The following is a 26310-nucleotide window of genomic DNA, read 5'->3' on the forward strand; positions in this document are numbered from 1 at the left end:
AGTGAGCCAACGAGCCAATAAGAAACACTGTTAGACTGACGTCTGCGCATGTTAGAAAAAGTAAGCAGGAAGTTCTGCAGTGATTGGGGCCATCTGGGCATATGGGACACTGGTATGTCATCTGCAGGTGATCCGCTCAGACACTGCACTCTTTTGCATCATGATGTTGTGTTTTCAGTACTTCTGTACATCAGTTCTATCTTTTAGCATGTAGCTAAATCCAATATACTGTAATTATGTAACAAATGCAATGTCGTTTTTTTGTGCTTTTGCTGGTGCTCAATCCTTACGAATCTTTCTTACGTTTTGAGGAACATTTTAATGGTAAAGTCTCGCTGTATGCATCTAACAAGAGCTAAGCTGATACAGAATTTATTGCACATTGTTGTGGTTCTCTTCGATATCAGTAACTCAGAAAACAGAAAACATCAGAAACAGTTACCAACATGCCTTTATGTTTATATATTTTAAACGTCAGTGGCGTTTCAGGTGTTTCAGAGAGAAGAGAGCCCACAAACTGTATCTTCCCCTAGGGGGCGCTGTCGATATTAAGTGTACATTATTTGTTATGTACAGTACAGTAACTCTCCTGGGTGTGTTTCTAATAGGTTTTTGAAATATATATAATATCTGATTCTATGCTTATATGTTTGTATAATTTCTGTTCTCTTGCTACTCCAGGTATTGGAACTAAAAAGCTGCTTAAAAGTAATGTAAGTATAAAACCACCATAGACGAATCATAATTAGCGTTTGGGATTACTAAGATTATTTATTATTATTGTTTTCTTTTTAATAAAAAAATCATTTTATTTAGCCATGGTGCATTAAACTGATCACAAGTGATTTTTTTTTTTTTTTTTTTTTTTTTACATTAAATGCTGGTATTCTTTTTATTTTACAAATAATCCTAAAACACGCATCACAGTTTCTACATTTTGTTTTAAGGAAGACCAGAGTAATGGTTTCTGAAAATTCAGCTTTGTCATCACAGGAATAAATGACATTTTTTAATGTATAAAAATAGAAAACAGTCCTTTTAAATTGTAATTTTTACTTTTTGATCCAGTAAGTGCAGCCTTGGTGAGCATAAGAGACTTCATTCAAAAACCCTGAGCAACAGCTGCCATAAAAATAATGTAAGTATCATGTTAAAATAATGTCATACAACATAAGACTCATAAATAGTTTGTGTGAATAATACATATAATTCTTGTCCATTAAACTGTAATATTACACCATTCTACAATATAAACCATGTTTCTTTTTTTCTGTTTCAGGATTGCGTTGAAGTGCTATTTCTCTCTTCCACTGGTGGCAGGGGCATTATTAGTGGGCCTCCCTTACAGTATCTCTCTAGTTGCCCAATGGCTCTATGGCTGGCCCAATAAACCAGGGTACCAAAAATATATAGAGGCTCTCAAACCAAGGTGACATAGTATTAACATTTTGGTGCTACTCTACTTTTATTCTCGGCTTTTTAATGATGCAGATGTTTCTTGCACTATCTGCAGGCGCATATACTGCCTGACAAGAGCTGTGCTGGAGATGCTGAAATATCTGCAGTACGGCAAACTGTACTTTCAGTGGAAGCTGTGGTACAGTAATGACAAAAATAACAAGCACTATGTGAAAGTTAGTTCTATTTTTATATTTCTGTTAATGTGTTGTATTTAGCCACAGGCTGCTATGCAGTACAGAGATGTCTAAATTTAGGACTGTAATAATTATTTGTATTACGAAAATGTATTGTAGTATTAAAATGAAAAGCATTTGTCCCTTTTGATTATACTACAGTATTTGTACTTCTGTTCCTTACTAGGGGATAACCTTTGGTCGGCAAGGGAACAAACTAGATTTATATTATTCACCAAGCATGGGTCATTCTGATGCTGCTCCTGTACCGGTGGTTGTTTTTGTGTACGGAGGTGCCTGGGGATCAGGAGATCGCTCCATTTACTGTCTGTTAGCCATACAAATGGCAAAAGAGCTTAATGTCTCTGTCATTTGTCCAGATTACTCCATATATCCAAAGGTAAGCCACCGTAATACATTACATATTTAACCCTCTGGGCCTCTTTGGTCATTATTGATCGAAGAAAAATTATATTTTGAAATTTTAAAAATCATAGCTTTATCAGTATGAGATGACACTTGGTGACTTTTGTCGCATTAGCTATGTGAACACACAAAAAAAATCATGGACATAATTTGGATATGTTAAAGGGTCACAAAAGAAAAAGTCACACTTGGCTCCTTTGCGGTCAAAAATGACCAACATAGGAAATTAATGGGAAATATAAAAAAATATGCAAACTCCGAGAATATTTTGGTGGTACCAACTACAAATTAGCCGCTGTGCCGAAAAAAAGTGCACAGCAATCAAGGGGTGACAGTCTAGAATATCAAGAGTGCAAAATAGACACACACACACACACACATAGAAATGAACTGATAAAAATGCAGCAGAGCAAATTTTGAGAATATGTGTAATAAAATAAATAAATGAAAAAATACAAAAGAGTCTCTCTCACAAACACACACACACTCAGAAATTAACTGGTAAGACTGCAACAAAGCAAATTTTGAGAATATGTGAGATGGGGAGAGCGATTTTATATGTAAGGTTATGTCAATAGTTACAATTATATTTATTTATTGTTATTTAAAATTTTTTTAACCTTTTTTTCTTCAATTTACTGTTTGATAATTATTGTTTTTGCTCTTATTTTAGCATATGTTTCTGATATCTGAGTAACTGTAATGCTTCCCATGTGTCCCTTTTCTGACAATATTTTGTTTGATTGTAAACATAATGCAACCTGATATTTATCTAACCAAAAATATCTAAGTAGTCTTTTAGAATGTCTAAATGTATATCTAAAAGCAAACCTAATAAAATATGTAAAAACAGCAACAACAAAAAAACAATGGTTATCCAAAAGCCTCTGTATATATGTATAATATGTATATGGAGCTATACATGAGCTTACATGACATTACACAAGTTTTTATATTTTAATGACACCAGATGGCACAATTCTCACTTCAAAAAAATGGATTTTAAATGCATTCACTCTGTTTTATTGTGAAATGTTGCATTTATTGAAAAATAGTTAAAAAAAAAAATTCTATATTAATTCTAATGGGAAAAAATAGCTAAAAAAATATTATTGAACAAAATATTTTACAGTGATTTTACTGAAAAAAACAAAAAGTTACATTTCAAGGCTTCAGTGAAGGAGCCAAGTGTGACTCCTAAACGCAGAGGCCCAGAGGGTTAATATTTGTATTTTTTTAGTGTGGATTTTAATTTAATTAAATTTTTTTAATTGTTTGGTGTGTTTTCAGGGAAATGCTTTAAATATGGTTCAAGACATTAGTGACAGTTTGCTGTGGGTGAGAGAAAATGGACAAACATTCAATCTTGATCAAGTGAGTTTTTGGTCCTCCATGAACTTTAAAGTGTAAGGTGTTAATATCGCAATACAAATGCTACTTGAACACTTTAACTTTAGTAAATGCACTTTTGCTTATGGTAAATATTTAATTTAATATTTAGCACTTTAATATTTCAAAGTGCTTGTACTCTACACAACCATTCACATGTTTGGGGTCAGTAAGATTTTTTTTAAAGAAATTAATACTTCTATATAGCAAGAATGCATTAAATTGATGGAAAAATGTCACAGTATTGTTACAAAAAAATATTTAAAATAAAGGCTGTTATTATTATGTTCTCTCTTTCTCTCTAATGGTTTCAGCCTCAACCATTTGTTTTAACTGATAATAATTAGAAAAGTTTTTTGAGCACCAAATCAAATTTTTTAAATTTAAAATGAAAGCATGTTTTTGTAAGCATAAAAGAGCATAAGAGACTTCCTTTAAAAAACTTTTTAAAATCTTACCAAACCCAAACTTTTAAAAGTTAGTAGTGTATATTTTCCACATGTTATATTGTGTGTGATAAAATGGTTTCATCTAGACTACAATTTTTTTCATGCAGGACAACATAATATTGATAGGACATTCAGCAGGGGCTCATCTGTGTGCCCTTACCACACTGTTTCTGGTGAACAATGCAGACGAACTGTTCATTGAAACCAACAAACAGAAAGACCTCGTATCTTCCATTAAAGGAATCATAGGTAAATCAATGCGCCATATTTATTATGTTTCTTGCTTATAATTTAGCACGATAGTGCCCTGTTGATGTAGCTGGTTCTTAGTAAAAACTTGGTTTTCATTCATGTTGTGATTTTTGTTTTTCTGTAATAGGCTTGAGCGGTGTTTACAGTATAATGGATCATTATAATCATGAGAAAATGCGGGCTGTTGAATATGTGTCAACTATGCACAAAGCTATGGATGGTGTGAAGAACTTTGATTATTATTCACCAACATCATTACTCAAGAAACTGAATGAGGATCAGTTGAAACGGTAATGTTATTGTCTATTTCTATTCGCACATTGTCAATATCCAACAGCTAAAGCAGCAACACCTATCACTTGTTTTATTGTTTAAATAAGATTGTTTATATAAGATGTCATTATTTGTATGTTTGCTATTGTAGTGCCATTACTGGCCAGCTTGTTAGATTACAAATGCATAAGGTCACTAGTAGAGTACAGAGAGATGCAGAATATACTGAGGGTGTTGAAAGAAGCTCTTTGTGAGCTACTTTGAGTCTATTGTAGAATTAACAGTACACGCTTTATGGTTTGCTATGATTTTTATGCAGAGTTCCTCCAGTGGCTTTGCTCCATGGAACCAATGACATCATAGTTCCGGTGGAATCATCAGTGAAGTTCTCTGAGCTCCTCACAGCCCTTTCGATCAGGATGTCTCTCTATCTAATACCCAAAATGAACCACACAGAGATGGTCACTGACCTTATGGCTCCAGACAGGCACTTTTACCATACTGTTTATGGCTGTATCAAACAGGAGTATAGTAAATTTCAAGGTTACGTTGATTAATATTTCTCATTCAGTGCATTACTAATATCATTTTCCATAATGCCTGACAGTCATTCTACACTACCAGTTAAAGAAGTCTCTTCTGCTCACCAATTCTGCATTTATTTGATCCAAAGTACAGCAAAGCAGTAATATTGTGAAATATTTTTACCGTTTAAAATAACTGCTTACTATTTGAATATATTTTAAAATGTAATTTATTCCTGTGACCGAAGCTACATTTAAAAAAAAGAGAAAAATTTTAAGAAATTATAGAAATTAATACTTTTATTTAGTAAGGATGCTTTTTGATCAAACGTAATGATAAAGACATTTATAATGTTACAGAAGATTTCTATTTCAGATAAGTGCTGTTGTTCTGAACTTTCTATTCATCAAAAAAACCTGAAAAAAAAAAGTACTCTGCTGTTTTCAACAACAATAATAAATGTTTAAGTCTAAATGTTTTGAGCAGCAAATCAGAATATTAGAATGATTTCTTAAGGGTCATGTGAATGGATTAATGATGTTAAAAATTCAGCTTTGCAATCACAGGAATAAATTACATTTTAAAATATATTTAAATACGGACCAGCTGTTTTAAATAGTTAATTTTATTTTAGCTGCTTTGGATCAAATAAATGCAGGCTTGCTGAGCGGAGGAGATTTTAGAAACCACTAAAAATCTTACTGTTAAAAAATTTTGACTGGTAGTGTACGTTCATGCTTTTACTGTAAGTTTACATTCAAGTTCTAATGATGTCTTCTAAAATGTTTAATTTTCAATCAAAAATGTGTTTAATAACCCATTACATAAGATGTGATTGTAATCTGTACATTCTGTTAATGTTTATTTAAATGTAAAAAAGAAGAGATTGTTCTAATTAAAACAGAAAAAATAAACAGAAGTATATAAATATACAACATATCTGTGTGTTTTTCATAGTATATTTTTTTAAATCATACATAATGGCCGTGTCCTAATGACAGAATTTGTTACATAATGTTTTTTTTTGTGTGTGTTACATATTCAAAGTTGATACCATGTATTAAATAAAACAACATGACCTTTAGCTAATTCTAGCGAATTCGTTTTATTCATTATTAGAATAAAACGTTGATACCAAGAACACAATAAAGTTTATATGTGACCCTGGACCACAAAACTAGTCTTAAGTCGCTGGGGTTTATTTGTAGCAATAGCCAAAAATACATTGTATGGGTCAAAATTATTGATTTTTCTTTTATGGCAAAAATCATTATGATATTAAGTAAAGATCATGTTCCATTAAGATATTTTGTAAAATTCCTACTGTAAATATATAAAAACTTAATTTTTGATTAGTAATATACATTGTTAAGAACATTATTTGAAGAACTTTAAAGGTGATTTTCTCAATATTTTGATTTTTTTGCACCCTCAGATTCCAGATTTTTAAATAGTTGTATCTCGGCCAAATATTGTCCTATCCTAACAAACCATACATCAATGAAAAGCTTATTTATTCAGCTTTCATATGATGTATAAATCTCAATTTTGAAAAAATGACCCTTACGACTGGTTTTGTGATGTTGAGACTGAACTTTATGTGGTGGCACATGCTGAAAGCATTTATTTTAAAAGTAACATCTATTACTAAAAACGTATTAAATATACATGTACAACAAGTCAATACATTTACATGTTGATCGCACTGGAACTGTAACATCCACATCAGCATCATGTAAAATTGACATTCCTTTTTTCTTTTACTGCTGTGGCAGTCAAGTACATTAAACACACACTATAAATACTTCCAGATTGACTTTCGATTATTTTTACCTTGAGCAGAGGCAAAAACGATTCTCCAAATGAAAGGGGCAACGGCCTCGTTATGACCAGCAGGTGTCGCTGTTTCCCGTGTAATCAAAGTACTACATCGAGCCCTGTGAGGCAGCGTCTCCCACACCGCCGAGATGAAGTAGAGCTGGAGCTGGGACGAGCTCGAGCCTGTGTTGTTTGGGATGTCGAGGATTAAATATGGCCACTAGCTAGCTGATCTAACAGAACCAGTATCCGCTTCAGAAAGCACTGGCATCACCCGTGAAATATGGATGGGAAGAGCGCAAGAGGATCTCTTTAGAGCGGTTCTCACTGAAGCTTGAACACATCGGCTGGTCTGGTGAGTTCTCATGGATATGCGGATACACTGGAGACATGCAAAACACATACACACTGCCCACTGGCGCTAGCTTCCTTCCTTCAAAATACAGCTCCCTTTCCCCATTTTTACATTTTTCTAAAAGCGTCAAGATGTTATTGGGTTGATATAAATGATATTCCATGCAGTCCAGCTTTGTGAAATGAAACGCACAGCTCGGCATGTATTGGTTGTGTGTAGCCGGGGCTAGCTGTGGCTAAGATAGAAGGACTTCGCTAGCCTGTTAGCTGCAGGGGAATAATCATTCATGTGGAGACAATTCACAAATACCATTATTTATTATCACAGACCTCGAGTTTAATCATATGCGTGATTATTGTTGTTTATTTTGAGGGTATTTAGGCGATGTCTGGTGAGCTGTAATTGTTTTGTATGCTCGCACTGTCACTGAAGATATCGCCATCCACGACTATACTGAATTTATTTGTGGTTTCTGTCAGTTTACAAACATGCCAGTATAATATAATATAATATAATTATTCTGACTAGTCTGTTTTATGTGTTACTGTTCTCGTTTGTGTCATTTCCATTTCCTATACTGATTTTACATAGTCATTATTTATGTTTTTGTCATTTTATACTAATATATAAGTTGTATGTTTTAGAAATTGCGTATATTGTTTATGACGTAGATGTTTTTTTACACTTGTAGGTGTTTATTATATGTTACAAACTGTGTGGATTGTACAGTGTTTACTGTCTGGCTGCAAATGTACACACATTTCTCACTCTGGATCAATTGTTTGTCTGTCTGTTAGTCTTTCAGAAGGCAGATGTTTTGTTGAATTGTAATACAATTTTTACAGAAACTGGGAATATTATTTCTGTCTAACAATCTATTTATGACTCTCTAGACACTCTGAATAACAGTAGATGTGAATGCTCATTAAGGCTGAAACTAATCCCAGTAATGTCATAAGTTGTGATATGAAGGCCGTGGTGATTGATTGGGACACAGTGTGATGGTGAAGTGGTGGGCAGCTGCGTCAGGTGAGGGGGTCATGGACTCAAAAACAGCTGTGTGTGGCCTCGACACCTCCGGCTGCTCATTTATGGCATTTAATTTGTGTTGTGTGTTTTGGTGAGTGTATGCAGAGCTGTGAATAAGAATAGAGATGGCTTGTGCTTGTGGTTTTTTTGCATAAACGACCCAGCTGTTTGTATTGTGCAAGTCACTGAACCTGTGCTTCTGTAGAAAATGTGGCTGCTGAAGTGTATGTGAAATTTGATAATGTCTCGTGTAGTGGACTTCACAGGCTATTTGGCCATCTTAACTGAGATTCGCAGTGAGCAATAATGTTCGTTTTAGCATAGGAAGTGTACAGCGATATATCGCTTTACGGGAAGTGGAGAGGGAAATTTACTCACCACATGCTCGGTGCTACAGGAAGTTTGGCAAATATAAATGCAGTGGAAAGGAGCTGATGCTCTGGAGTTTTTATTTAGCCTAATTAACCTCAGGTGCTGTTTGTGTGCAGTTGTGTTCAAGTATAAAACACATTTGATACAGTGCAGTTAATATGATCATGGGTCTCAAAATAATAAAAAAACATTTAGGCTATGTCCATTAATCCAGATAAATTTGAAAATGCATCTTTTTATCTACATTTTGCCCTTTTGTCCACACAGAGACAGTGTTTTTGTAAAAAAAAAAAAAAAAGGAGGCATTTGAAAAACAGTGACATGTTTAGTCATGTGATATTGTATATGCTTGTTGTGTCTGCTATTTAATTGAATTATTTTGCTAAAGATAAATGTTACTTTTTGTACAGCCTTCATAAAATGACAGAATATATTCTTGCAATAGCTGTCCTGCAGCGAAATAGGATGACAGTTGCGTTTTAGACCAATCATGGAATGTATATATGAATGTGGATATAGCCTTATTTTTTATATTAAACATGGCAAAAACATTTAGGCCTATTACTAAATGTAGAGACCTCCAATATCATTTTCATTGGAATATTTAATAAGACAGTAACGCATTAGGGTCATTCTGTGTCAAATTGACCGGAGGTCCCTGGCTCAAATTTTTGATTTTGCTAATATTTTTTTCTGAAGAAAGGTACAGATGTATAGTGATAAAAGCCAAAATATTAAAGTGTCATGAATGAATATTTATTGAGTAATCCACTATTTTGTAGAGGGAGGTCAAAATGGCAATTTTCATCTGAGATTCAGGAGGGTAAAAAATGACTTCAGAAAGATGGCAGCATCATTATCTTATTTTTACACAGAGATTGGTAGTTCTATTAGTAAAATCTGTTGACTTTAGCAATCTTTGTTATATTATGTGCCAATGGTGACCATTCAAAAATGGGGAAACAGTGCTTTTCTTCAAAGTTTGCATTCCTGTAACTCAAGAAATATTAAAGATATCTTTATGCCCTTTTAGAATTTGGGTCTTAACAAACTTTCCTTTTGGCATCTTCATTTTTAAAGCCCTATGAGATTCGGTTCCAGAGATATTGAAATTTCAATATAGCTCAAGGAGTAAGTCATTCAAATTTACACATTTTCAGTGGTCAAAAAAAATTTTTTTTAATAAAGTTTTATGCACAAAAAAAAAAAAAAGTGGAAAAATTAATATTTTCAAACATTTTCTGACTAAACGAGCTGTTTTAAGTGGTGGGTTCTTTAAGGCTTGTTAGTAATCGGCCACTGTTATGATTGGCTGACGTCACTGCATAGGAAAGCGTATAGATGCCCCGCCCCCTCACTATTGCATGTGAGTGTTTTGACAACATGATCAAAATAAAATAGTAATTTCCAGAGAAAGCCTTTTGAAATCATTTATTTACCGTGTGATGCAGCTGCAGTCAGACCTAGTACCACTTCATCGTTCAACGATGGATAAGACAGTGACAGTGATTGTAATTTCTATTTACTTTTGACGTGACGCAAAACTCGCATTCAGTGTAATCAAGTGTCAAGCCGCTAAGTGACTGAACGCCAGTGGGCGGGGCCTATTGTGAGAAGACTTATTCGTCGATGTGTTGCACGGGTGCCCAGGTGACGTGACCTCACACCTCGGATCCAAACGAGCCGTTTTTGGAGCTTGATTAAATAAGTACTCTGTTTGTAATGAGGAGAAGGTTTTAAGCTATGAAACTTGCAGGATGTTTTAATGATACAAAGACCTATTAAGATCAAGGCAATTTTGATTTGTCTTGTCATGACCCCTTTAATAGTAATACACAGGAATCTGTTTAATATTTTATGTTTCTGTATGTGCATACTAAAACATACAGAACTGCTAAATGAGTGTGTTTGTTTTTGTCATGTGTGCAGAGCGTAATGAACGGTGAATCAGCACACAGCGTAGGTCACACATTACACGTGATATTTTACACAATACCAACTTCAAGCTGTTAGAGCTGCCTAAATGACGTTGTTGGAAACACGACTCACATTATATGCAAAGAATTTAGCCGAAGTATTTTCTCTCATGATTCAGGGCCAGTAAAAACAAGTCACCTGGTCGAGCGTCGACTGTGCTTTTTTGAAGAAACACTATGAACTGGTTTTGATCTTTATTTTTTTTTAGACCGTTACTCAGTGCTTTGCTGCAATCAGATTTGCTCTGCCTGAGTGGTGTTTGTACTAGATTGTAAATGTTGGATAGTCTGTTTTGAGTGGTTCAGGTTATTTAGTCTGTGTTATTTCAGTACACAGTGTGTATATCCTCTGAATCAGATGACTGACTTCCCCTTTTCAAAACATCCAGTGCTTTCTCCTATGTAGAGAGGAGAGTTATTAGTCTGATCGTGGATTGATTTTTGTGTTTTTACAGCGTGTTATCATTTTATAACCGCCATCTGCTCTTTAAATGATATCGATGAATCCCCCTGTACTGGCGATTTGGTATCTCCTGGTATGACACTGGTCACCCCCCCCATGATAAAGCCACGTGGTAGAGCTGGTGACAGGGAGGATCAGCTGTGCCAGTCCCTGCAGGCTGCTTGGCTCTCTGGTGCACAGGTCTCCTGGCAGTGCCAGCGAAGAGCGTAAATCGGCGCTCGCTCCCACAGCGTCCTATAAATGCTCTGCCTTCTCTCTTTTTCCTAGTCGGCACGGCACAGATTAACAACCATTATTTTCTCAGCAATCTTTGCATCGAAATTGCGTCGGTAACAACGAGGGATGCTTGCAGAGCACAGGGAGAACAGTAGGTATGGAAAAAAACATGTTTGATCAGCGTGTCTCCATAGTGACAAGGCGTTTGTTTACAGTTTGGAGCTGTGTGTCACGGATTTATTTGCTGCGATGGTGGTCCTGAAATGGCTTCTTACTTTCTGCTGAGGATCCTGGCAGCGCTTCGCTTCGAAAATCACACATTTTTGGATTCCACGTGAGATTCTTGTATGCGCTGTCATAGTTTTTATATAATTAAAAGCTGTGGATGGTGAAACAGATGAGTAGGGAAATGACAGATGGTGAAATGATGGTGCCATTCTTCCCGGAGGAACGATGATGTGAAGCAACAAGAGGTTGCTGTGAGTTTCAGATGTAAGAAAGGGGTATATCTCTCTTTTTTTGAAGTAATAAGCATCTTGCATCAGGCATTGTGGGCGTAATGATTTCTTCACTGCTTCATCCTGGCAGTTGTTCTTTTTTCTGGGAATTGTTTTTTTTTTTGAAGACACCTGGTTTCTAAATGCTTGTTGCGAATCAGGTCGAGACATGTTTGAAACCAAGGGCTTCATTAGACTCTGACTCATTCAACATTGTGATTTACACAGAAAGGGTTTTTGATTTCAGAAGGTAGATGTGGATTTGAGTGTGGGGGAGCCAGTGATGTTGGTTAATATTTGGCTCATTGTTTTGGATCATGTCACTTCAGCTTGTAGCTGTTCACAGTCATTACATCACCCGTTTATGTGTGCTCCTCCCCAGAGTTGTAAAATGTACAGAGTTAAACAGTGATTTACTGACTGTGGAGACTGAAGATTCCAGTTAAATGTGGGCTTTGCAGAACAAAGTTACAGGTATAAAAGTGACCATAACTGGTTTCAAAGTCTAGATAAGTAGTAATTTGTTAATCATTATGTTGGGTGTTTGAATGCTAATTACTGTTACCTTGCCTGCATGATGTCATCTGTGGTGAAATGAATTTCACAGGAGACTTTTACTATACTTTAATTAGAAAGAATAACAGCTTTGCGACTTCATTCTTAGTCAGGTTTTGTGCTAGTACTGATTTTGAGTGTTGCATCTCTTATTGTATTGATATTTTTGTAACACTTTACAATAAGGTTCATTAGTTAACATTAGTTAACTACACAAGTTAACATGATCTAAGAATGAGCAATACTTCTACAGCATTTATTACTCTTACTTATTTTCAGCATTTGCTAATGCATTAATAAAATCACAATTTGTGTTTGTTAGTTAATGCACTGTGAACTAACATAAACAAACAATGAACAACTGTATTTTTATTAACTAACATTACCAAAGATTAATAAAGTGTAATAAATATTGTTTATTCATGTTAGTTAATGCATTAACTAATGTTAACAAATGACATGTTATTGTGAAGTGTTACCGATTCTTTTTGTGTCTTGCACTCTTGTGTAACCTCTCAGTTTGCACTTGTATTAACTTTCTTGTTGATTCTTGAGGGTTAGTCGAGGTGCTTGACTTGTATTGCATAAGTTTTAAAAAACTAAATATCTGAGGGTATATGCACTTTCTTGGAAGTTGCTTTAGGTCAAAAATATTTTCCAAGAACTTAAGTGCAAATGTGATAATTAGTTGTTAATGGTAAATCTGTTATGAAATGGCAATTCCTACAACATGTAATAGTACACTTTAAAAGTTTTGTTGTTGATGATGAAAGAAATTCATACTTTTATTTATTGAATTAATCAAAAGTGACTGTAAAGTCATTTATAATGTAGAAAGATATTCCTATTTTATTTAAATAATTTTTTTTTTACTTTGTTCATTAAAGAATCTTGACACAGCATTGACACTAAGAAATATTCCTTGAGCAGCAAATCAACATATTAAAATAATTTCTAAAAAATTAGTGACTGAATACTGGAGTAATAACTGTTGCTTTGCCATCACAGGAATAATTTACATTTTTAAATATATTTTAATTTAATTAAAATTAGGGCTGGGTGATATGGCCAAACAAAAATATTACTATATTTTTTTATTTTTATTTTTTTATGTCAGTCGATATCGATAATTATCACAATAAATGTCTTTTTTTTTTTTTTTTTTTTTTTTTTTTTAATTTACAGGCAGATTTTTGCTACAATGTGAAAGTTGTAAAAAGCAGAGGGTTTATTGTGGCTTAAAACTGTCGTCAGAACATGAAAAACGCTTCATGTTTTTTTAAATTCTTTACACCTTTTCCAGTCATTTTTCCTTAACAAAATAAATATCTTAATGGAAAAAAAAATTCTTAGTTTGCTTCAAATGACTGTAGCGCTCTTTTGTTCCGCCTTTGCTGCATAAACATTACTTCGAACAATTATCAAACTCTATATCAAATTTATATTGTGCAATAATTATCATATCAATTAATCACCCAGTCCTATTTCTAATAATATTTACTATATCTTGCACAACTAAATTCTTCCTTGGTGAGCAAGAGTGACTTTCAAATACATTAAAATCTTGTCTGTAAATACTTTAACATTAATATTCAACATTTGGACTAGCTTTTTGTAAACAGGCTTGTGCGATTTGCACTTTGCTTTATGTTGTTTAATCAGTTACCTCATACAGTGGACACATAAATCAGTAATCAGTTTATTGTTGTTGTGTAAACTTTGATGGTGAATTACATTTTGAAGTTGTAACTGCTGACACATTTGAAAGGAAAAAACAACCATAACAAAACCAAATGGCTGTTGACAGAATATTGTAGGAATGAGGTTTATGTGTGTTCAGGAATCCAGTGGGCCGTTTCGTATGGAGACAGCTAACACTGTCACTTGTTGTTGACTTGTAGCCTGTAGTCAGTGGGAAATGTTCACTCTCGCTTCGGCATTTCCATCACCCATAACCGTGACAGAGATGTGAAGCTTTTGTGTTTACGTCACCCAGTATTCCCAAGAGTCTTGAAAGGCTTTTGAGGAGGCTGAAGCTGTGTTTTTTTTTTTTTTCCCATCCTTCTCCGAACAGTCCTTTGGAGCTTACTTTGCTTTCTCAGACAGTCATTGGAGCTGGCAGCCCTCTAAGAAATGCTATGAAAGACTTAAAGCGTAAAAGGCTTAGCCACATTTTACTGAAGATTTCATGTCCCAGCAACCTTACTCCCCACCGATTTACATCAAATCTGCCTCTGTATGTCCAAACGCAGGATTATTCGTTGAGAAAGGACAAGTAGATTTAGATGAAATAGAATTTTTTTTTTTTTTTCCCCATTTTTGAAACACCTGTTAAACGAATTATAATTTGAGTTACGACCACTGTCTGAACACAAAAACATGTTTTGATTACGTTAATTAAAGCATTATTGGTTCTCACACTAGCTATTTGATCTCTTGATAAAGTAAAAGCCATTTTTTTTTTCTTCTTATTTGAGGAAGTGCCTTTCTAAATCTACTAATTTTTTCTGCTGTGTGTAGCAGAAGAATTCTCAATTTGAATTAAAAAAAAAATTATCTCTCCATTTTTTTACACTATTATTTTGAACAGTTTTTAAATTTTAAAACTGAGTTACACATACTCAGTTGGTGAAATAATAAATGCCAATGATTACAATTTATGCAAGCGTTCAAGGCTCATCTCAATACTATTTAATTAAATTATAAATGAAATATCTTTCTATGCGATTTGTTGCATTATGATATTATTGGTAATTATACATTTATGGCTCTGGTTGTTATCATGTTAAGGTTATAATATCACAGATTTAGTTTAGCTGTGCCCCCCTTCAGAGTCCACAGTGGTTACCAGGGTTGAAAATTAACGAGGACTTGTGGCATTAATGGCAACAAAATGAACAAAAATGCTCCATAAATTCAAGACAAAGGGGCAAAAAAAAAAGCCCCCGCACAATTAAACAGTGTGATACGGTTGTCACAATTAAATTGAAATGTGAAAAAGAATGAAAAGTGTCAGTTCGCAGAATTACATTTAGATTCGCTCGCCCTACATCAGATTGCTTTTACACACTGTTTTGTGCAGAGTTGAGCCTTATAACCAATCAAACGTGATTCTGTTGAACTTAGGAACGCATTGAGTGATCAGAGACACTTAGATTAGTCAGCGCTGGAAGCACTGAAGCTGTTGATGAGTGCGCTTGCTCACAATTAACGTTTTGTAGCTTCAGTGGTTGTAATGGGAGTTTTTGCGTGAAGGGTTCATACAAGGTGCTTAAAGTGCTTTAAGTAACTTGAATTTGTCTTTTTGAAATTTAAAACCCTTGAAAATAGCAATATTCCTGAAGTATGTATCTATGAAATGTATCTATGAAATAAGTGTTTAATTTTTTATGTATCTTTAATATCTTTTCACACAAAATTCATGCAGTTCAAAAAACAAAATACTTTTTTGTTTATTTCAGGTAAAACGATAAAAAAACAAAACAAAACAACAAAAAATTAAACATGAATCTAGCAAGTTAAGCTAGTAGTTGTACTGGCAATGTTGTGTAAACATGGCTGAAGATGCGAAAAGAGCAACAGATGAACTGAATCAATTAAGTGAGTCATTTACGCTGGAACTGTTCCGATTCGTTCAAAATTCTCACTTTGATCATTCATTTCAAGTGATTCACTAGCTAAAAAAACAATCAAATTAAAAGAACCAATTATTTTTGTATTTTGACATTGCTTGTAATGGTTTTAAAAAGCACGTTGTGATGAGTGAAACAGTTTTTTAAAACTCCAAATCAGTTAAACCATTGCGTCGCAAAGTGATTTACTGTTTTGTAGTACCCCAATTGGATCGCATATCACAAATCATTTGATTTAGATCAGAACTTTGGAGTGCGGATCATGAATCATTTGATACAGATCAAGACTTTGGTGCAGGTTCGCGAATCATTTGGATTTCGGAGTGGTTTCACAAAATCTTTTTTTCTGTTTTTTTTATTGTTGTTGTTAAACAGTAGAAAACATGAAACCATTAAATCAGTACAGTTATAAAAACAAAACAAAGAAGGATACACAAATACACATGGTTGTATTTACAAATGAACCATGGTTTTAATTTGAAAGAGAATGCAATAGTTTAAGTGAGATCTCTGATAGGAGTCTGAAAATAAGAAAAGTATTGCTTGAAAAGTCCTTGTAAGTCCTGGAATTTCATTTTACAGTATTTATATGAACCCCATGCATAACTTGTGCTAGACTTGGACTGACGTGTTTGTCATCATTAATCATTATTACAATATAAAAAGCAATAATCTACAATAATGATTTTTTACATGTATAATTTAGATACAATTTTAAACATTGTTCTATTGTTATTGACAGCAGTTTAAAATATTGATTAAAGTAATTTGGTAAATTTAATTATTTGACATTAAAGACAACATGATGGCTTTTATGATAATAATGTGAATATAAAAACTGCCCTCACGAATGTAAAAACAAAAAAAAAACCCAAAAAAACCCTGGAAATCGATGTAAATCGATATTGCCCTTTAATTGAGAAGTTAATTTCTGAGCTTGGTGGTTACTGACCTGGGTATGATGATGGGGGTGCTTGATAACATATATATTTAAGAAAGGTTAACACTTATGTGACCTGATGTTTATGTTGCCTTTACCAGTAGGAGACCAAAGCGTTTGTATGTCAATTTTATGAGTGTTAAGGTCCAAAAGTCCAAAATTTTTGTATGCATTTTTTCACATTCATAATTCTAAAAATTTGTCAAATTCACAAAACAATACACAATAGTATCTTCAAGCAGTGAGAATGATTTTGTTGTCCACTCTCTTCTTAAAAGAGAACAAGAAAGGACATATTAGGATAGAATACTTTATAGAAGGATGGAATACTTTTTTGTGCGCTCCTCCTTAAGGAGCTGCGGGATTATCCCGGGTGATTCAAAGTTTACTTTAGGATGTCAGTAAACTTTGATGCTTTTTGGTACTGGAGCCACATATTATAAAGAAGACCACTCATTTTTGTAAACTCAGTGTTCAAGGACCTTTACAATGCTTTGTGATGCGAGAAGGAAGTAGATGAACTTGTCAGATGCAATTCTGGATTTTGGCGCTTGCTTGTACGGTGGCTCTGATCTGTCAAAACACCTCTCAAAATGCTTGCTACAGATGGAAAAAACACAGAAAATCCGCCCAATCCGAGTTTTTTTTATGATGGACGAAAGTTTCGGAGGCAGTGTGTAAACGTGATTGACGTAACGTGAGGTATTTATTTTTTAACATGAAAATTTCGCCTCAATGTGCAATGACCTTGACTGTTGTGTCCAGCTGATTTGTGTTCATTATATTGGATGAAGAAATGATTGAGGGTGTCTTGAGAGCTCGACATGGTCACTCTTGTAATGATCAGAATGGTGACTGACATCTGAGAAACTAGTAAATGAACTCTGAATGTTTAATGACTAGGAGAAGGAGCTGCTCTTGATGTATAAACATTGTTGTACTTTCTTACTCAGCAGAAATTATAGTACTTGAGGTGTTTCACATGCAGTTGGTTCTGTACCTGACAATAAGAATGATTGGGTTGCAAAACTGCAGTTGACTGTAGGCCACATGAGAGAAATGCTGAGCAATTTTCGTTTTAGTTACACAGGCCTTATGTGGCATTTTAGCAACTTTAAACTTATCTAGCCCGGTCTGTTTGGGTGAATAGACCGTTTTGGATTATTATAGCCTTTTTACTGAAGCACAACTAAGGCCGTAAAATCTTCTTTGTGGTCTCAGCAAACACTTTGGAATAATAACCATTTGCTTGTTGGAATAATATCTAAAAATTCAGGAACCTGGATACAATGCAGATATTTTTAGCTAGATGGATGCAGTCACTGTTGCTGTTAGCCGTCTCATGTTTCCCGTCTTTAAGCATTGCTGACTTTCTTAGGGGCTGTAGCTGTCTGCGGTCTGTTCCCGTCTAAGACTCTACTTCAGCTCACAGATGTTGGGCTTTTTGCTGAGGGCATTGCTGAAACATTCATATTTTTATAACAGCACTGCAATGGCTCAAGCAAATAACTGTCAGATGTGTGTCCTACTTTACCCATGTGCTTGGCAGCTTGAGCAGATGATGTAAAGGTCTTTTGTGGTTAAAGCTTCACTGTTTACCCCAAAGTTTGTAACCATTACCCAGTTGGATCTGATTCACGACCTCAGTGTTTGGAAAACAGCAAGGCATAGGAAGACAACCATTTGTTCACACTGTTTCCCCAGGAAGCACAGTTTCTTTATGGGAAATCAAATAAATAAATAAATGCAAAAATACAAAATATTATTATTATTATTATTATTATTATTATTATTATTATTATATATTTCACTGAAAGCAATCAGTTGGTACAGTTTTTATGAAGCATACTAGTCATTTAGGGGCCTGCTATGATGAAAATGTCTGTGTGGTTAGCTTTTCCTGGCACATTTTGCTTCACACTTTCACATTTTGTGTAGATAGATGACTCAAGCTCATACAAGTTAAATGTGAAGTTTGCAACTATTTTTGGCTTGCACAGCCAGTTTTATTTAGGTTGTGTTTTCTTCCTAATTTTTTCCTCTTAAGGCAACTTCAGTTGTATACAAATGTATTTCTTACAGCTTTGAAGAAATTTGATACTATTTATAATTGATACTGTTTATAATACGATTTAGTGTATATGTAGGCCAGATGAAGGTCTGAAGTGCAAAATATGTATTATCCTATGGTTATTAAAACAAAAATTCTAGGTCTGGAGTGTGTTGGTGATGTGTCTGAAGTATGAAACTAGGTTAGTTTGTACTTTTACTTTGAAGACATTAGGGGCTTTTCACTCTGTTGTAAAGGCCTCATTGGTTATTCAGTGTAGCAACACTTTTCCCATGCAAGAAAGTCAAAGGAGTTAAGGATTATGCTTTGAAAAGAAGTGAATTTGCAAGATAGCAAGAAATCACTAGCTTCAGTTTACAGATTTGTTGGTGTTTTCGTTTATTAATATTAAGTATGAAATGTACCTTTGCATTGAAGAATGCACCAAAAATGATAGTTTAGCTCTGGGTGATGTGGTCAAACATAAATATTCCAACTTTTTTCCATATTGTACGATAATATTTATTACAAACAGTAATATTCTACCATTAATGGGGAAGGAAATGCTTTTCACAGGTTTGTTAGACCCAACTTTTCACAATTAAACTCCAAAGAGTAAGCTACTTTTTAATTTTCCAGATTCTGTGTTTAAATTTATCGTCAAAAATCTGTCTGACAGGGCTTAAATGGGTTGTAGATAGGGCTGGGTGATTTGGCCAAAAAATGTAAATCTCAATTTTTTTTTTTTTTTTTTTTCAGAATCTTTGACTGATTCTTGATCCGTTTTTTTCTTTTGTTACGATTTTTAACTAGTCAACATGAAAATGTAGCCACAACATGATTCAAGTAGCTTTTTCTTTATTAACCCTCTAGTTAAAGAAAATTCTATTCCAAGTGCACCACACATGAAGTTGTCAACATAATGTAAATGTTAAAACAAATCACTTGTTCTTTGCAGAAAAGTTGCATGAAATACAACTACATCTTGTACAAACTATACATATTATATGTTTAGAAATAATAATATTAATAATAATAATAATAATAATAATGATATTAATAATAATAATGATGATGATAGTAATAATAATAATAAAAAAAAGCTTTAAAAACTTTAAAAGTCAAGTTAGTTCAAATTCAAAATGACTTAAGGTGCTGTATAACACAAGTAGACTATTATTAGCTATAAATATTCTGTAAAAACAACAGCAGCTTTCAGCCTGTCACCATAATGCAAACATGAATTATTGGACATACAGTAGGCTAGTAGTTCGTCACAGGTTTTTTAATTCAATTGCTCTGTTTTTCCATTGTTTTTTTTTCTTTCTATGTCAACATGGACACGTTTGCTTGTTGCACTCGTGTCTCTCGCAGCATCTCATGCATGAAAGCAGTCATGCATGAATGTTTAAAAAAAGTAGTTTGCTCCCATCTTCTTGCATGTTTTTCGTGTTCCACTGCCCACAGTTTGGCATGCAGGTGCGGATTAATTTAGCACATATTTATGGATTAATTGCAAAGTTTAACCATCATAGAGTTAAAGTTTATCATTTGTACTTGTTTTGACTTGCCAATTTACACAATTTGTACATTCAAATATGCAACAAGAGGCAAAAGAGAACTCAATTTGCTACTCCTGCTGTGTTTTGCCCACAGTCACACACACAGAAGTGCTTTTCAGTCAGTACACTGACACTGAATTAATCCCTCTTTTGCATTTCCTTGTGCTTGAACAGACACATACACAAATGTCAAAATACCCATCTCAGCAAGAGAACGTGAGCAGTTGAGAGAGAAATTGGATATGTATCATTATATTGGATCTGTGTATTTGGTCTTAAAGGGACAGCAGCCTATAAATACCTGCTGCTGTCTGTGTCATTAATGTTAATCAAACAACAAAACACAGATTTACCAAAGTACAATCTGTATTTAATTTATACAAGTCAAGTCAAGTTTTATATAGCGCTTTTAACAATACAGAATTGTGACAAAGCGGCTGTACAGTATTAAATGGGAAATAGTGCATCAATAGTGCAAAAGGACAACAGTAAACACTCAATTTTCAGTTAAAGGCATTTCATCATTGAATTCAATGATGTCATCATCCAGCTCTGTTCAGTTCAAATAGTATACAATATCGTTTGAAAAATAAGTGTCCCCAACTAAGCAAGCCAGAGGCGACAGCGGCAAGAAACCACAACTCCATTGGTGAACAGAATGGAGAAAAAAAAATCTTGGGAGAAACCAGGCTCAGTCGAGGGGCCAGTTCTTCTCTGCCCAGACACAGAGGACTCATCTGGTTCCCGTGGTCTTGTGGCGATGGCCGTCTAGGTGACGAGGTCTTCACTAGGGATCCGTCTCTATTGTACAGTGAACACTATAGTGTTACTTTAAATTTAAGCCTAATTATTACATTTCTGTATGTGAATACTGTTAGACCTTACTTTATTTCTTTGTTGTATTATATTTATCTATGCTTGTAATTTGTGTATTTTGTGTCTTTTTTTTTATACTACTGTTCACTTGCCTTTAAACGTACATTTAACCCAAAAATAAAAAATCTGTCATTAATTACTCCCCACTCATGTTGTTACAAACCTGTAAGACCTTCGTTCATCTTCAGGACACAAATTAAGATATTTTTAATGAAATCCGAGAGCTTTCTGACCCTCCATAGACAGCAATGCAACTGACACATTCAAAACCCAGAAAGGTAGTAAAGACATTAATAAAGTAGTGTAATTTGCATTGCTGTCTATGGAGGGTTAGAAAGCTTTTGGATTTCAATAAAAAATCTTAATCTGTGTCCCGAAGATGAACAAAGGTTTTACGGCTTTGGAACGACAAGAGGGTGAGTAATTAATGACAGAATTTTCATTTCTGTATGAACTATACCTTTAATACTGTTAGTTAGGCTAATAGTTTTTGCTGTGGTATTAAAGTACTGTTAAGTGTGAATTACAAAATATTACAATAGTTTCTTAAAGGAGAAGTCCACTTCCAGAACAAAGATTTACAGATAATGTATTCACCCCTTAGTCATCCAAGATGTTCATGTCTTTCTTTCTTTAGTAATATCCTAAGATCCTAAGTAATATTTATCCTAAGAGCTTGTGCAGTTATATACAAATCGTGTCGCTTTATACATAGATACCTAAGTTTTGCTTTTATCGTTGTGTCCTTGAAATGAACCTAAATAATATCTTGGATCCAGTTTTGTCTGCATGCCCTGCAGTATTTCTGTACCTGCAGCAGAATCATCTCTAAAGGGTCTCAGACAGAAGCAGTTCACTGCAAAAAATAAACAGGCTGAATTTGATCTGCAATTTGAAGCTAGCGTATCACGTCACTTTAGAGATGGACTTTCACAATCGACAATCAATTTCCCTGACGTCTTGTTATTTTCTCCCCCTCCCCCTTTGATTTCTTCCATTTTACCAAACGTCTCTTTTGTCTGTTTGTCTGCTCTGTTAGGGCTGGCTTCGGCCTCAAGAAGCCTCTAAAGATGAATATGGTGAAGAGGATCATGGGGAGGCCGCGGCAGGAGGAGTGCAGCCCGCAGGACAACGCGCTGGGACTCATGCACCTGCGCCGCCTCTTCTCTGAGCTCTGCCACCCGCCGCGCCACATGACACAAAAAGAGCAGGAGGAGAAGCTCTACATGATGCTGCCTGTTTTCAACCGGGTAAGAGAGAGATGGCTGTTGACAAAAAGAGAGCATCATCGTGTAATAAGCAGCAGGATAATGCAATTAATTAAAAATAAAATAGATGCAGGCGGAAGGTAGAGAGACTTCTCAACAGTTCAGCCTCACCAGTCAAAACGCATTAATAGAAAAGACAAATATAATAGACTTCACTGTATTGCACTGCTAACGTTTTTTTTGGGGGGGGGGGCAAGTAGATCAGATTTCTACTTGCTCTGCTAATATTTTATTTACAGGTCCCACAATAAAAACTATTATTAATTTAGATTTTTAGCAGCATATTTTTATAAATATCAGAAAAGAATATATTATTTTTTTCCATATTCTAAAAATATTATATTATTTATATTTTTCGTTCTTCAGTATTGTTTTTTTTTTTTTCAAAAAGAAAATATAGACTACCAGTCAAAAGTTTTTGAACAGTAAGATTTTTAATGCTTTTTAGCATTAAAAATCACCAAGCCTGTATTTATTTGATCCAAAGGACAGCAAAAACAGTACAATTTTTTAAATGTTTGTACTATTTAAAATAACTGTTTACTATTTGAATATGTTGTAAAATCTAATTTATTCTTGTGATTTTAAAGCTACATTTTTAGCATCATTACTCCAGTCACATGATCCTTCACAAATCATTCTAATATTCTGATTTGCTGCTCAAAAACTGTTATTAGTGTTATTATTTTGATGAGTGAAAGTTCAGAAGGACAGCATATATTTGTAACATTATAACTGTCTTTTTTATGTCTAAATAAATGTAATAATTTCTATAATTTCCTTAAAAAAATAAATAGAAAAAATACTGACTGCAAGCCTTTATATGGTATAGTTTAGAAAAGCTTTTTTTTTTCAAATAAATGCTGATGTTTGGATCTTTCTATTCATTAAAGAATCCTGAAAAAAATATACTCAACAGTTTTAAATATTGATAATAATAATATTAAATGTTTCTTGAACAGCAAATCAGCATATTAGAATGATTTCTGAAGGATCATGTGACACTGAAGATACTGAAGAGTAATGATGCTGAAAATTTAGCTTTAAACACAGGAATAAATTACATTTTAAAATATGTTTAAATAGAAAGCAAAATATTTCACAATATTACTGCTTATATTTTGGAACACAAATGCAGGCTTGGTGAGCAGATGAGAGTTCTTTAAAAAAACATTAAAAATCTTACTGTTCAAAAACTTTTGACTGGTAGTGATTGATTGGTTATATAACCAAATGACTGGTTATAGTTGCACTGGTAGCTGGAAATTGTAAGGCTTTAATGTAACTGACGACTGTAAACTTCATATGTATTGTGATGGAAAATCACAAAACAGTGTTAAAAAGCAAACAAACAGAAAAAGTGAATACTACCATTAAAAGGTCTTTTGTGCTGCCATTTGGGCTCAAGGATGCATTTAATTGATCACAACTGAGAGCAAAGACTTTTACATTTTACATTCAGTAATCAAATAAATGCTTTTGAACTTTCTATTCATCAAAGAATAATAAAATCCAAAGACAAAATCAGCAAATCAGAATGATTTCTGAAGGATCATGTGACTGAAGACTGGAGAAATAGCTGCTGAAAATTTAGCTTTGCCATCACAGGAATTAATTGTATATTAAAATGTACAGAACAGTTATTTTAAATAGTAATAATAATTTCACAGTATTACTGTTATTACTATTTTGTTGTACAGAGCTTTTGCTCAAATAAATGCAGCCTTGATAAGCATAAGAGCCTTTCTAAAACATTAAACATCTTACCGACCCTAAACTTACAGTGGTATACATGTATACACACATGTACATGTCAGTAAATTTCATATTGTTAGAACATAAGAACCTTAAAACATTTAGTTCTTTCACAGACAAATCATTATATTCGCCTGATTAAAAAATATATGTAATAAATCTCTGTGTTTAAGCCAAATTATTCACATTATACTTACTGTTAAACTTAAACAACGAGAAGAAGAGAACCAGCCGTTACAAGTGCTTCATTTACAAAGGCTAAGTAGTCGTTATGACATCAAGTGACTCTCACAGGCTGGAGAAGAGCATGATGGTGCTAATCATCCAGCATTGATTATACAGAAACGCTGCATATGACCTCAACTACAGCTCATCATTGAGCATAAAAGAGCGTTGACCTGCTACAGCCTGTGTGCGTTTGGAGAGCACTTGTAGAAGTGGGATGAAACAGGCTCTCTATTTACAAAGCTGTCATATCTGATGAAGTGTTATAGACTTGTATGAAATGCTGCGTATTAGCATGAACACCGCAGTATGTCTCTCTTGATTTTGATTTCTTCAAACCGCAAGAGGCCTGACAATCTAAATTTGAACATGACGGTCTTGCGCCTCTTATGAATGTTTGTGGTTTATACTAATTTGATTGGACACTCGGCTGCTGAAGGGCGGCGAGCTCCTGTGAATGTCTTATCTGTGCTGCTGCGAAAGCTAAATAACACTATAAAGTGAGCATACAGCTCTTCAGACATCAAGGGAGTCACTGTTGATAAAACCTCAGCTTTAACTCAACAAGTCCCCATCTTTGTAGAGGAAAAAAAACATCTGTGTGAAAAGAAGGCTGTACGAGCTGTGTAAATGGTGTTTGTGTGTGTGTGACAGGTGTTTGGGAACGCTCCACCGAACACGATGAATGAGAAGTTTTCAGACCTGCTGCAGTTCACCACTCAAGTGTCCAGGCTGATGGTGACTGAGATCAGACGGAGAGCGTCCAATAAATCAACAGGTACTTCAGCTTCAAACTACTCAAACGTCCTGGGTGTTCTGTTAACACAGACCTGGTCCAATCTATTTAATTGTAAGAAAACATAACGAGTCTAAAAAAATGTGTTAGCGTGGAAAATTAAAAGTCATTACAAAATCAATTTCTGTGAAGGTTGAAGTAAACATTAAAATTCAAGCACACTTACTTGTTTAATAGATGCTAAACATGATTGATATGTAAACATTCTGATATATAATGTCTACTTTTCCCAATCCATTCAATTTCTGATAGATTAAAACAAGTCTCACTCTTTTTCCACTCTCATTTTTATGTGTTATTTAACTGAGTAATTGGCAGAGGTAAAAAGTTAAATTGCTTGCAAATGGCAATACACACAGATTCTAAATTATATATACTTTTTTCATTTTTAATCACTTTTTTACTAGTTTAAAAGTGATTTAAAGGGATAATTCACCCAAAAATTTTTGATGAAATCCGTGAACTTTCTGACCCTGCATAGACAGCAACACAGCTGAGCAAATTTTGATTTAGTTTTAGTCATAGACATTTGACTAAAATGCCATTTAGTTTTAGTCATATTTTAGTCTTCTGAATCTAGTTTTAGTCGACTAAATATCATAACATTTTCATCGACTAAATCTACAGCTAAAATCTACTAGTGTTACCACGATACCTGACTAAAATATCGCGATACTACTACTGAACCGATACTATTTTAATGGTTACATTAAAAAATATTTATCAAAAAGCATGTCTAATTAATTGAAATAATAAAACTTGCTGAATTTAACAGCAGTTTATTAAAAGTTAAACAGTAATTACATGTTTTTAAAGCCCTATGAAATACATTTTATTGTTTTTCTTAAATTGTGAATCTCTCTTTATTCTATTTTAATTGTTTCATTACATTTTAATAATCAAAAGCATGTCTAATGAATTTATAAAGGATAATTAAAAAATTGATTTATTATATGCTATTTACTTCTTTTTTCAGA

At 34.0% G+C, this 26310-nt stretch overlaps 2 protein-coding genes across 9 annotated transcripts in view; both read left to right on the plus strand.

The window, feature by feature from the left end:
• The first annotated feature begins 50 nt into the window (after positions 1 to 50).
• Positions 51 to 5830, plus strand: si:dkey-193c22.1 (uncharacterized protein LOC567837 homolog). 3 transcript variants are annotated; one of them, XM_051108763.1, is made up of 10 exons: positions 51 to 112; positions 682 to 713; positions 1069 to 1138; positions 1280 to 1429; positions 1514 to 1634; positions 1822 to 2034; positions 3351 to 3434; positions 4006 to 4147; positions 4278 to 4440; positions 4743 to 5830. In XM_051108763.1, coding segments are annotated over exons 3-10 (1113 nt in total). In that variant the 5' UTR covers positions 51 to 112; positions 682 to 713; positions 1069 to 1136; the 3' UTR covers positions 4981 to 5830. The 3 variants fall into 3 exon arrangements, with proteins under 3 accessions (XP_050964720.1, XP_050964718.1, XP_050964719.1); XM_051108761.1 differs by having other exon boundaries at positions 59 to 127; XM_051108762.1 differs by lacking the exon at positions 51 to 112 and adding an exon at positions 194 to 324.
• Positions 5831 to 6893: 1063 nt separating this feature from the next.
• The window catches only part of wdfy3 (WD repeat and FYVE domain containing 3), a 96215-nt gene continuing 76798 nt past the window's right edge, over positions 6894 to 26310 (plus strand). For 3 of the 6 annotated variants that reach the window (XM_051108962.1, XM_051108963.1, XM_051108966.1), the window contains exons 1-3: positions 11106 to 11332; positions 22329 to 22539; positions 25192 to 25315. In XM_051108962.1, the coding sequence (XP_050964919.1) occupies positions 11304 to 11332; positions 22329 to 22539; positions 25192 to 25315 (364 nt within the window). In that variant the 5' untranslated portion in view covers positions 11106 to 11303. Of the gene's footprint in view, positions 7122 to 11104; positions 11333 to 11424; positions 11670 to 22328; positions 22540 to 25191; positions 25316 to 26310 lie in introns of those variants that run through there. The other 3 variants (XM_051108965.1, XM_051108967.1, XM_051108964.1) reach the window with 3 other exon arrangements.

The sequence above is a fragment of the Labeo rohita genome, chromosome 5 (assembly GCF_022985175.1).
Source record: "Labeo rohita strain BAU-BD-2019 chromosome 5, IGBB_LRoh.1.0, whole genome shotgun sequence".
Lineage (NCBI taxonomy): Eukaryota > Metazoa > Chordata > Actinopteri > Cypriniformes > Cyprinidae > Labeo > Labeo rohita.